The sequence below is a fragment of the Xenopus tropicalis genome, chromosome 5 (assembly GCF_000004195.4).
Source record: "Xenopus tropicalis strain Nigerian chromosome 5, UCB_Xtro_10.0, whole genome shotgun sequence".
NCBI lineage: Eukaryota > Metazoa > Chordata > Amphibia > Anura > Pipidae > Xenopus > Xenopus tropicalis.
The window spans coordinates 100,562,063-100,575,817 of NC_030681.2; the positions used below are offsets into that span (position 1 = coordinate 100,562,063).

Below are 13,755 nucleotides of genomic sequence, written 5' to 3' on the forward strand. Positions count from 1 at the left end.
CCATAAACAATCTCCCTGACAGCAGCAGCCCGCCCTCCCCCCTGCTTGTGAGGAAAAAAAAAAAAACTGAGCTCTCTGCTGTGCACTGAGCATGTCTGTGTCCTGGACAATCTGTGTTCAGTGAGACAGGAGGCTGCACAGGCTTAGAGCAGGTACTGTATTTACTGACAAGACTTTTCCATGTCAGAGCCAGATTAAGCAACAGCACGGTGAGTTCAGGAAATATGTTAAGGACTGTGTTAAGGCTAAGTTATTGAGCTCATGTTGTTTTTAGACTTTCCTTCTCCTTTATTAATATAGGTCATGGAAATCTGGTGACTTCTAATATCTTACACATGTTTTAGTCGTGTGACACAAATTGCATCACTTACTATAAATAATTTGCGGGATATTTATGGCTCTTGTGTATTATAAGGTTATAATTTACAGAAGTAAACAATTAACAATACAGATACAGATGTCCGTTAATCAGCATGTGTTTGATGGTTTTGATGGTATGTTTTAAAAAGTGGTAGATATTTTGAAGAAATGTCAGATTTTTTATTTTTAAAAACATGTAGCTAATACAGAAATAGCCTGTCTTGAGTGTGGTAAGATTATACTGCAAACTTTTTGAAAATAAAAAAAAATTAAAGTATAAGAGTCAGATAGTGTTATGTAATAAAAGGCACCAAGTTTGCCCAGGAGAAGTAGCCCTTAGTAACCAATCAGCAGGTAGAATTTACTGGTTACGTGTTTAAAAGAAAGCATTTTATTGGTTACTATAGGTTACTGCTACTGGGCAAACTTAAGACCTTTTATTACATATGGGGGATAGAGGTTATATAAGGAAGAGGTGATTTAAGAAATTTACCCATACTTGGTTAGCATTGATTAGCCTGGCACTGAAAATTCTATGGGGCACATTTACTTATCCACGAACATATTTTCCGGGACTTTTTGCGACCCATGCGCAGCTTTTCCGTATTTTTAGCCCGAAAAACTCGGATCGGTTTTGCCACTGTTTACAGTCGTTCGGTACGAAAATTTAGTGACTTTCGGATTGCCAATACGATATTGTGAATAATACGATTTTTTCGTATGCATTTTCGTGATATTTACGATCTTCAGAAATTTTCATTTCCAATCCGAATTTTTCCCGCACTTTGAAATCTGTCCCTATATGTAAACTTCTTGCTGTCGTGGTATATTTTTTTTAGTAATTATCTTAGTAAATAATGTGTTTTGGCACTAGAAATTCATGAATAAACGTGTTTGTCATTAAAAACGATGCAAGTAATCTCCCTTTGTATATTCCTGCTTTTCATATGCCTTCCAAACTTTTGCCTAATATTGCAGTGAAACCATGGAATCAGAGGACCAGTCTGGCAGCACAGTAGGAAGCAATACAGCAGAATCAGTGAGTGTCTAAATCAGAGTGCTAACTGATGTAGTAAAGAGATCAATGACTGTAATACATATTATTCTTAACATATTCTGCAGTGTTTCACAGAAATGATAAACGATTAACGTTAGTATCTGTCGCAGTAGAGCTTAGAGTCTAAGGTCCCTATTGTACACTGAGTAGTCAGTTTTATTAAGAGCAAATTCATTTTGTGTTACTAAAATAAATGTAATCCACTCTGTTTTACAATAGGTTTCACTTATGACAACAATACATGGCTGGCAGCACATACTGAATTCTAGAATTTTAAAATGTTCCATGTTTAATTATCTAGATGCAGTGTAATGAAGTTCTCATGGTCTGTACTGAAAAATGGAACCCTGGATTTATGCTCTTAAAAATAAGCCATAACCTGCTTAACACTGTACAATAGAACAGTAAAACAACAAACAGAAGGTTATTACAATAATAGATAAATACAAAGTGTGATAATAAATACAGTGTATGGTGCAATAAGTTAAGAATCAAAGAGGATATTAGTCCCTGTGCCGTAGAGCTTACAATCTAAATGGGAGGGTAACTTACAGAAACAAATAGGAGGATAATAGTGCTGCAAGCTGATACTGCAATATAAGTGCTAGTTCCCAGGTCAGGTGCTGCATGATTGCTCCAAAAGGTAGTCTTTGAGTTTAGTTCTTAAAAGACTGAGGTAGCAAATCAGGGATGACATTCCAAATGTAAGGAGCAGCAAGGTAGAAAGAGAAGAAAAGGTAAAAACTAAGTAAGCTTTATCAAAAAGGTCTATGTAAATACAGCCATAAGCACTCAGAGGAAAGCTGCACTGAGTCCTCTATCAAAAGTAACACAGGATTTCTTGTCTCTTTTTTTGAACACATGAGGGTTGATTCACTAAAGTGCGCTAAGCGTTATTGCATGTTTTTTTTGCATTAAATTTGAAACAAAAAAATGCACGATTCGCTAAAGTATTATTGCATGCATTAAGTCGCATGTCGTGTGCGTTAAAAAGCGTGCAACCGAATGCGTTAATTTTACCGCATTGCGTTAATTCTCGAGCAGAAATAATACTAACGCATGATTCACAAACACTTAGACGAGCTAAATATCGCATTAGTCTGTGCGAAAATGAACACCTACTTGGGGCAGGTGGTAATTATAGAAAAGTACAGATTATGAGCTTTTGGTAACACAATATGAACTTTGCAGTGTGATTTATTCAAGTATGTGTTGGCCCTAGAGTAATGTAGCCTCCAGTTTGCAGGGAAATGGTCATTTTCAAAACAGTAGTTTTCCGAAAGTAATGGCGTGTATGGCTAATATGGTGTGCGGTTTTTCGCATGCGGTGACAGTTTGTGCGAGCTGCGTTAATGAGGGCGTTGTGTCAAATACCGCATGAAAATAGTCTTCGTGACTTAACGCAAACAGCTTCGCCTCTAAATTAAAGCAAGTATCCTTTTAGTGAATCGTGCATTAGACGCAATAAAATTAGCGCACCTTAGTGAATTTGCCCTATGTTCTTCAGAATTAGACTTCCTCTCTCGGAAAAATCCTTCAGGGCACTGGCACGCATCTGCTCTCCCTCTAGCCCTCCCTTCTCCTGCTTCCCCTTCCATCAGAATTTACTCCCCCTCCCATCAGAATTTGCTCCCCCCTCCAAACTCTGTGTAATCTGAGCTACCAGCAGCTAGAGCTGCGGCACAGAAGCTAATGAGACCAAGCTAAAATGGCAACTGCTATCTTAAACAGAGGGAGCTTCTAGACCTGTTTACTCGGGTACGGTAAAGCTTTCAACACTATTGTGCTAATCTGTTGGCAGTAAAATGCCAATATGCCTCTCCTTCTCCGTTAAGGCAGAAAACAGCAGTAGTAGTGGGGGGTGTAACCAAGCGGTTGCTCTGGGAGGAGTGGAGGAGTCGTCCAAGAACATATGGAGACACAAGAAAAGATAAGGTACAGAGGAATGAAAGGCTTTGAAGGTTAAGAGAGGGAGTGTTGTAAGTTATTCTTGTTTTTATGGGAAGCAACGATAAGGACTTTCGCAGTGGAAAGGCCTTAACTCTCCTTGATAAGGAGGAGAATTCTGGGAGTTTAAGACTGTAGGAGGAAGAGTAAGGAGTTAGGGAGGCCATTTAGAAGCAGGTTACACTAGTCAAGTGCCTGAGATGTTCCTTCTTTACCTTAAATCATTTTGTGGTTGTTATCATAAGAATGCAGTTAAGTAGAGCTGTTTATTCCATTATATAGAGAATGAAACATTATCTGTTTGATTTGTTTAAAATTTCCAGAACCCAGAACCAAAAGATCAGATTTCCAAGATGGTAAAGATCCTCAGTGGTGAGATGGCCATAGAACTACACTTGCAGTTTTTGATACGGAACAATAATACAGACTTAATGATCTTAAAAAACACTAAGGTAAGTGATAAACCACCTCCTTGCTCCTGTTTAGTCCAAAGCATGACCATTTACTGCTATTTAAGAAGGTTTTGTTGTAATGGTTTTGTGTCTCTTTTCTTACTTTAGGACGCAGTAAGGAATTCTGTGTGTCACACGGCCACTGTTATAGCAAATTCATTTATGCACTGCGGCACTACCAGTGATCAGTTCCTCAGGTATGATTAGCACCTTATTACTCCCCCTGCAGATGCTATATGCTTTCATTATAGTTTATCTTGTTCACAGAAATCTATATTTTATTTATTTTATTTTGCTCTAGCAAAGCACAAATAAAGCCAAATTCAGTTTGCAGTTTGAAATGCATGGACCTTTGCTGCAAAATTCCATATTAAGCATGATAAGACTCCTAATATTGTGGACAAATCCCAGCATAATTACCAATACACAGCATGTGACTTGTTCTACAATTAAAGCTGTGTACTGAGCTAGAAAAAGTTCAATGCTTTATAAGATCATTCTAAGTACTTACCTTTTCTTTCTGTCCACAGAGATAATTTGGAATGGTTAGCCAGAGCGACAAACTGGGCAAAGTTCACAGCAACAGCCAGCTTAGGAGTAATTCATAAGGTGAGTGATAGAAAAGAATGTTCATTATCTCATAGAGATACAAATTGTCTTTTATCCCTTAAGAAAAAAAAATATTACTCCAAGCCTGAAAGTGATCAGCACGTATTTGAATTTGTAGCTTAGTGATCTTACCAAACATTTGAATTGGAAACACTAAGCTTAAGGGGCTGTATTACTTGCTTTAATATTAAAAGGAAGATTCTTCAATCAAAAGGCTTTAAGTAAATGTAGGCTGAGCTTATATTGTTTCCAGCATAGGTTGGGTGAATCCTGTATAAAGTTTAGCATTTGGTACTGTACCGTGCCAATATCTCAGTCTATTAAAGTGCACCTATAACCCCTAAATTTTTTTTTCCACATGAAAGGTGCGGGCTAATAGATACTCTGGTTAGGGGAAACAAGTCATTTAAAAAAAAAAAAAAAATGTGCATGTATGTGACGTAAGCGGATGATCCACTATTGTTTCCTTCAGTCGGAGTGTGGCCTCAATTAGCCTGCACCTCTGGTGGAGGAAACAGGAGATAGGTGCCCTTTAAATATTTTTGTATAATCTAATGATGTATACAGCTCTGTAGGTGCGAAGGAACTATTTATGGCTATGACTCCTTTGCACTGTGCACCCCACACACTCTTTCCTTTGTGCTAACTGAAAAGCATAAAATGGAGGGTATGTAATAGGGTACCCACGACACCCATATTGACTTCGGAAACAATGTAAAAAATTGAGAATGCAAATTTTGTGTATTACTCATGCCTAATGTTAGATAAACTTTAAGTTCTCCTGCATTGTGTTTATAAAACAATCCTTTGCAATGATGTCTGCACTTAGCCTGCTGTTAGTAAATGAGGCCTGACATGTAATGAACATATTGATGATTTGTTTTTTGGTGTATTATTTTTATGCAGCATCATAATACAACATTATGTTACATTTGGTGGCATTGTGAGAAAGAAAAATTTAGATTTATAGACTTTCTTGGTTATTAATTTGCTTATTTAAAATCCCATGGGTTCTTAGTGATTCAAAGGAGTTTGGTACCCTCTCTCTGCTGATAAGTGCCCACATGAAGAGTGTTGGACCTATATTCTGACTGGCCTTATTTTTTTTAAGGTTAGACTTGTCTCACCTCTTAGCATTTAGCATTTGCTTAGTCAGTTCCTCCATGTCAGTATCCATAAGTACCCATTGACCTAGTAGGGAATATGATGATATGAGGCCAGTGGGAGTGGAGGGGGGTTTATAAAGATGATTGCATAAATGTACTTATTTATAAGACACAGGTCATACATGTATTCAGCTTGCCATTTTCTGATATTTTATGTCATATGTTTCTTAGGGTCATGAAAAAGAGGCTCTTCAGCTAATGGCAACCTATCTACCAAAAGACACTTCACCGGGCTCTGCATACCAGGAGGGAGGAGGACTCTATGCTCTTGGACTTATTCATGCCAACCATGGAGGTGACATCATAGACTACCTTCTGAACCAGCTAAAGAATGCCAGCAACGATGTAAGGATTTTATTAACAATTGAACATTTTTGCTAGAAACCCATTATTCAGAAACCTCCAAATTACGGGAAGGCCATTTCCCATAGACTCCATTATAAGCAAATAATTTTTAAATATGATTTCCGTTTTCTCTGTAGTAATAAAACAATTTCGTGCAATTAATCCCATCTAAGATAAAATTCATCCTTATTGGTAACAAGACAATCCTATTACGTTTATTTCATGTTTGAATGTTTTTGAGTTGTGAAGAAAGATGAGTTGTGAAGAAATTATCGAAAGATCCCTTATCTAGAAAACCCCAGTTTCCAAGCATTCTGGATTACCGGTCTCATACCTGTACTACCAAACATTATCTAATTATTGGATTAGAACTCTAATATAGAACACATATCCCTGGTAGAATGCTTTATCTCCCTGTTCTTCATGCTGCCATGTGTGCTTAATTAAAGGTTAACTATTTATACAGCTTTTCTGTCATGTATACCGCTTCTGATACACACATTTCTGCAGCCTGATATAATTTCTAAATTATCTGTAACTCACAGATTCCTTTGGGTAAATGTTTTAGATTTGGTTTCAGTACTTAAATAACTAGACATTTGTTTTGTTTCCTTTAAACCACTGTTTATATCTTATGTGTTATATATGGATGGACATTTTAATAAGACATTTACTGAGAATGTTACAATTTACGGGATGAAATCACTATTTACTTTCACACAACCCATTTTTTTTAAATGTTAGCATTGTATTAGTGTATTTGATTGTATTAGTGCAGAAAAAACATTTAAGGATGTAATGTTGAATTATAATTGAATACATTGGATTGTTTAGTATTTGGAATTTATTCCTTAGAGAAGGAGAACTAAAGACTAACTAAAGAAGTATGGCAGAGATGTTGTACATTATGTTTTGGTTCTGGCTATATCACATACATGAGGAATGGCTATAAAGCATCTCATATACCATAGCATCAAGGCACCAGTTTGTTTGAGTTTATTGTGTATTTTGAGAAAATATATATATTTTTTTTTTATTCATTTTTAAGTGTACTTTTTAATTATTTTCTTCTTGCTAGATTGTGCGGCATGGTGGCTGCCTGGGGCTTGGATTGGCAGCCCTGGGGACTGCACGACAAGATGTGTATGACCTTCTGAAAACGAACTTGTATCAGGATGATGCCGTTACTGGTGAGCATAAGATCAATTAAAACTTTTTGATTTTGGAAAACTGGTTGTTGCTCTGTGTGAGCAATATTAATGAATAGGGGTTGAAAAGTTAAAGAAGCTAGTTTTAAATACAATATAAGATCTGTAAAGCAAGGCATGAGTTGGGGGCAGATATGCTTTATACTACTATTTTTTTCTAGTAAGAAACGCCACTCACTGCTGCTGCCTGTTTCTAACTTGTGAGCCAAAAGTTGTGGATTTGACCACTGTGCAGCTAATTACTATAAATCTGTTTCAGGTCCTGCTTGGAATACAGTAATGTCTTAGGTTCAGTCCCTGTATAGCAGCCATCAGACACTGATTTGCTAAACCTGCTCTTCACAAGAGCAACTGTATTTTGGTATTGACACATCTGGCATATGTGACGTATGTTTTAAGAGCAAAAATACTGGAGAGGTTATATTGGAGACTATACACTCTTTGCTTGCAGACTCAGCCACTGCCGGCCTTTATGTGGCCAAATGGCAGCATCCTTGAAATTTTTGCTTAGTGCTAGCTAAAGAATCGATTCAGGGTAAGATAACTAAAGGTCACTGTATACACACACACTTGTGCTGGCATTTGTATGTATGTATGTATATCTTTATTTATAAAGCTCTACTTATGTACGCAGCGCTGTACAGTAGAATTCATTAATACAGACGGGGTTAAAAATAATGGATAAATACAAAATGGATAAATACAAAGTACAACAATAAATACAATAAATACAAGGTGCAGTTGCAATAAGAGTCAGAAACACAAGATGAAGGAGGTCCCTGCCCCGTAGAGCTTACAATCTATATCATTTAAAAGGAAACACGGACATGGCAGTTTTACGTCAGTCTGTCAGGGGTTTCCCTTTTAAAGGAGAACTAAAGCTTAACTAAAGAATTAGGCTAGAAATGTTATACATTATGTTTTGGTGTTTTGCACAAGCTCTGTGCTGTTGTCTGTTAACTGAGCTTAGGGGTTGACTCACAATATACTGAATATACAAAATGTAAATATGACAATGTAAGACAGATTATTAATTCAGATTCACATTACATGACAGCTCTGAAGCTAGTGCAATTAGAATTTAAAAATCAGCATCACCTTCTATGGCTGGCAAATCTAATTTTAACACGACAATGAAGTCAATGAACTAGAGTAATTATCACAATGTAATAATTTGCGTCGACACCAAATCTCAGCAGCTGCTTGGAGCCCACTGAGCGTGTGAGTGTCAGACACTTTCCAAGGTAAGGCCCTTGAATGCAATCCTCTCTGATAGGTATGCACAGGACCCAAATGTTATCCGATATTCATCCAGGGGCAAGTTGATCAGATGATCTATATTGGTCTGCCACTTGGGTGTCCAAACCTAGCATAGATTTAGTTTTATTATTTTGGATCTGCTAAGACAATTCAGCTACTAATACACTTTATTGTAACTGACATAAAAATGAATCTTATTCTGTTATCAAAAAACATTATTGTTTTACCTTTCTACGTAATAATCCTTGCCCCTGTAGAGTTAGTATAATTTGAGTTTTCATCTTATTCTCTTGAGAAATTCCTGCAGATTAAATTACTCTAGTTCATTGACTTTATTGTCGTGTTCAAAATACAGTATATTATAGAATGTTCAAGCATACACTTCAAGAAAGCAAAGCTAGCACAACAGCATAGTGCACTTCAATGGTACTGTTGTCTTAGAGCAGGGCTTCCTGGTGTTCAAGCCAGAGGTCTTCCTTGGGTCTTGAGCCATCAGAGGTTCTTGACTCTGTAATTAATCTTTCCCTTGCTACACCAAAAACAGTCAGACCTAGATGCTATAAATCTGGGTGGCGTACATCTTAGGAAATAAAAAGGCAAGGGAGACTGAGCAGAGATAAGGACTTTTATCAGCCAGGAAATGATCCAAGAAAAGAACATTGTTACAACAAGAACATTTGAGAGATAAGGTGAAGTAAGAAGACTATATGACAGTTGGGGTTAAACAAAAAACAGTGCTAGGAAGGCAATTTTATATTCTGAAGGAAGCAGAAAAGATAGTGTGAGGCGAGCATTTTGGGTGGAGTCTTTTTCCTTTTTTGCATAAACTGGCAGTATATGCAATTGTATAAGTCAAGTGTGCTGTGGCAATCTTCTCTCTAAGCCATGCACGTGCTGGCAAATTTTAAGGGCCATCATACACAACAATTTTGTAAAGTGTTTACAAAAGATCATTTTTGTGCCTGCCTTCCATTCCAAATTGACCACTGCTGCGTCTGTTGATGCACATTGCCGTGCTAACCCTGGAGCTACCATCAACTTCTAACCAGGCAGTAGCTTCTGGGTTCCACCATCTACCTGAATCAACAGTAGCAGCAAACCTGTGCCTAAAGAGTCGGGCGCACACCTCATTAAAATGCAGAATGTTAATCAGCACCAGTTTCACCCCAGACAGACTGCAAAAATATTTGGTTCAACTGTGGCAATTCACAACAAAGCACGCACGCAGTTGTGTTTATTTTGACAAATTGGATGCAAAGCACAAGTCAGACGCAGTTCAATTGCGTATGATTCACCGCCCACATTGCACAAGAATGACGCTTGAACAAACAATTCATTTTTCAAAAAATTTGCATCCAAAAGTGCCCTTTGCTTACTGCGTCAGGGTAAGTACATGCACCTTTTGTACTCTTCTGTATCAGCATGTTTCTATTCTCTGCACTGGTGGTTCTGACTCTATGTAGCAGAAGCCAGCTGATAAAACATAACTGAAAGATTAGTGACTTTCTGCTACATTGTTTCCAGTCATAACCAGAGAGAAGAAACAAACATTGCTTTAAATTGCAAGTACAAATATGTAAACCAGAAAGTTGCTTAGGATTACCTTTTCTTTGCAATAGAACAGTTTTTGGCTGGAGAATCCCCTATAAGAGACTTATTTTTAATACATGCTTCTGCAAATTTATGCACAAAATTCAGCTTTTCTAATGACTTAGATTAAAGAACTGTTATGTAAGAAAATCACGGCCACAATAACTTTGTTTCTTTTTAATTTTACTGTATTTTGCTCTGTTTAATTTATGAATACTAAGCATGTTAAACTATTTGCTGTCTCACAGGAGAAGCAGCAGGCCTGGCTCTTGGTTTAGTTATGCTGGGCTCCAAAAATGCTCAAGCGATTGAGGATATGGTGGGATATGCCCAAGAGACACAGCATGAGAAGATTTTGAGGGGACTGGCTGTAGGAATCGCTCTGGTCATGTATGGTCGAATGGAAGAAGCAGATGCGCTGATAGAGAGCCTCTGCAGGGACAAGGTGACTGTAGTGTATATGGATAATTAGTTAAAGGAATACCGTCATGGGATAACCTATTTTTTCAAAACAAATCAGTTAATAGGGCTTCTCCAGCAGAGTTCTGCATTGAAACCTGTTTTTCAGATTTGTTTTATATTTTGAAATTTCACATGGGGCTAGCCATATTCTACATTTCCCAGGGTGCCACAGCCATGTGACCTGTGCTCTGATAAACTTCAGTCCACTGAGCTGCAAGTTAAAGTGATATCACCCCCCCAATAGTAAGAAATCCCCCCCCCCCCCAATAGTAAGAAATCCAAGTCCGGCTTGGGACAATAGTTTATCTGAAAGCAGCTCTAATGTGTAGCGCTGGCTCCTTCGGAAAGCTCAGACTCGGGCACAATTCAATGAGATGGCTGCCCACACACCAATATTACAACTAAAACAGATACATTTGTTGGTTCAAGAATAAAATTTTAAATGGTAGAGTGAATTATTTGCTATGTAAACAGTGCAATTTAGAAATAAAAAGTACAACATAAAAATCATGACTCTATCCCTTTAATATGTTTCTCATGTTTGTGCAGTGCCTATCAGTGTTCATATATGTTTGCCCCCAATGCTTGCTGCCCCCTTGACAACATAGATGGCCCTTTATTTGCTATACCTGGCCATTAGTTAATATAATTGCCCCATGACTTGCTCTTCCTAGCCACGAGTTAACATAATTGCTCCTTTTTTTGCTCTTCCTAGCCATTAATTTGATATAATTGCCCATTAGTCTTCCTAGACATTAGTTAATATAAATGCCCCATACCTTGTGACTGCCCATTAGTTAAAATAATTGCCACATACCTGAGTGACTGATCATTACTTAACACTATTAAAAACTGTACCGGTTTACCAGACAATCATGGATGCCCATGGTGCATTTATTGATACATTAAAACTGGCAAACAAGTAAGATCCATAATTGGCCAACAGTAGAGTTTGAATTTTTTGCGTGTTATCATATAACTATTTGGTAAAATATATAGGTATTAATTTGAATTAGAGGGGTAGCCATTACTTCTATAAGAAGGAAGTCTCTCAAACAAACTTTTTTCTTCCAGTTGCCCAGTTATGTTAAAAAAATTGTGCTCTGTTCTACCAAGGAGTACCTTTTGAGTGATGTATGCCTTAGTCTTCGGAGTACAGGTATCGGATCCCTTAACCGGAAACCCCCATAGCCAGCCCAAGCCATCTCCCATAGACTCCATTATAAGCAAATAATGCTAATTTTTAAAAATTTCCTTTTTCGCTGTAATAATCAAGCAGTACCTTGTAATTGATCCCAACTAAGGTATAAATAATCCTTACTGGAGGCAAAACCAGCCTATTAGGTTTATTCGGTGTTTAAATGATTTGTAGCAGACTCAAATTATGGAGATTCAAATTACGGAATAATCCCTTATCCAGAAAACCCCAGGTCCCAAGCATTCTGGATAACAGGTCCCATACATGTACCAATGTTTTAGTACGGAAGAAAAATGTTCCTTTTTTTTTGTAACTGGTTAACTTAATGTGTCGAAAGCTTATTATACCCAGTGGTTTTACAGGGATACAGTATCATTAAAATATTAGCTCTGCGGGTTAAGGTTATTTCTCTTTTTCAATGATGCCTGTGAGAGTCTAAAAGGGGGGCAGTATAAGGGGACATAACTAATTCCATATTTGAAAAACATATTTGCAGTTTTGCACACTGTGGTTCCCAGAGTTTAGTTTAGTAATATTGCCCGAAGAAGGAATGTTTGTTTGCTTTGTTCATAACTTTAAATGTAATATAATGGTTTTTCTACAAATAAATTTTAGACTGACAGTCACCTTCCTTTTTATTGTGAAAATAACAGGCATCTTGCCCTCTCCCTCATAAAGTAAATGCAGGTCTTATTTATTATTTAAATCTTCTGTTTCTCAGTGGTTATGACAGAACAAAATTCCAGTGGAATTTATAGAACACTTCTGGTTTACCTCTGCATAAACGACAAGACATGCTTCCCAGTAAAATCTAAAGTCTGCAGCAGTGACTGGGATTTTCCCAACTGAACAGATTTTCCTTAAATTATTTTTCAATACATGTCAAAGGGGTTTTATGTAAACATAAAGTTATAGTATATGTATATATAAAGTTATATAGAGAACTGAGCATCCCAGACACATGCTTGCTGGTATGTTTTGTAGGTTGGAATGGAAAATCCTTGTTTTTTTTTTTTGTTTTTTTTTGTTTTTTGAAGAAAGTGATATTACAATTGCAGTTTAAAAAAGAAAAAAAATTATTTACTCTTAGGATCCGATCCTTCGCCGGTCTGGAATGTATACTGTGGCTATGGCATACTGTGGGTCAGGGAATAACAAGGCCATCCGCCGTCTCCTGCATGTGGCTGTGAGTATTGCTTTTTGCCCTCTACCTTAGCAAAGCATGTACAATCTTAACATCTGCCTGTTTTAAAGGGCTGCTATACCCTCAAATATTCCTGCAAAATCATGTGTGGGGAATACCTAGGTATTGCTTTGCATAGGCTACAAGAAATTGATAGGGGTTAATCTCGAAATAAAGCAACACACTCCAAAACTAAAGAAGCAGATAAACATTATCCTTTCCTTACTGTTGGAGATCAACTTATTATGAAACCCTTAATGTGTCAGGGCCAATGTATGCATCAAGCTGACATCAAATTAATCATTGATGGGATTCTTGGTTATGACCTAGAATCTGGATGGGATTGGACTAAAGTCCCTTCTATTTCCAACCCTTTAGCAGCTGATGTTATGAATGCTGCCCAATATCCGTTGAATACAACAGAAGGTATAAATACAATGTGGGACGAAATAGAAAAGGAAATGAAAAGGTTATGGATTGATCGACAATCTATGTCGATAGCCCTTGGATGTAGACAAAAACCTAACAAGTTACCTAGCGACTTTGTCAAGCGTTTTTTTTAAATTTGGAAAGACGCTGCTTTGTCTTCTGAAGGGAATATGTCCCAACTCAAAATGCAGGTTCAGCGTTTAGCAATATAACCCCTATCAGAAATCTACAGGAGTTTCATCCTGGTTTGAAAAATTCTGTTTACATGTTTTGTTTATTACATAATAAAGATTGTGGCCACCATCCTGAAAGAATACAATTGATCAGGCAAGTGTGGCCCATTCATTAAACCTTGGGGGTTCAGAGATAAAGGGAAAATAAATACATAGTCTACTATTAATATTTTTCATATACGGTACATACACAAAGGGAAAATCATAGGAATCTGTTTATTATTTTTTTTTTAAGTTGTGTGTAAGTAAGTGTTAT

General features: G+C 37.2%; 1 protein-coding gene across 2 annotated transcripts in view; it reads left to right on the forward strand.

Annotated features, from left to right (window-relative positions):
• The window catches only part of psmd1 (proteasome 26S subunit, non-ATPase 1), a 55,421-nt gene that overhangs the window by 6,919 nt on the left and 34,747 nt on the right, over window positions 1–13,755 (forward strand). For both annotated transcript variants that reach the window (XM_012962858.3, NM_213702.2), the window contains exons 8-15: window positions 1,339–1,399; window positions 3,688–3,816; window positions 3,925–4,013; window positions 4,347–4,425; window positions 5,763–5,936; window positions 7,015–7,126; window positions 10,243–10,439; window positions 12,745–12,840. In XM_012962858.3, coding sequence (XP_012818312.1) covers window positions 1,339–1,399; window positions 3,688–3,816; window positions 3,925–4,013; window positions 4,347–4,425; window positions 5,763–5,936; window positions 7,015–7,126; window positions 10,243–10,439; window positions 12,745–12,840 — 937 coding nt within the window. The remainder of the gene's footprint in view (window positions 1–1,338; window positions 1,400–3,687; window positions 3,817–3,924; window positions 4,014–4,346; window positions 4,426–5,762; window positions 5,937–7,014; window positions 7,127–10,242; window positions 10,440–12,744; window positions 12,841–13,755) is intronic.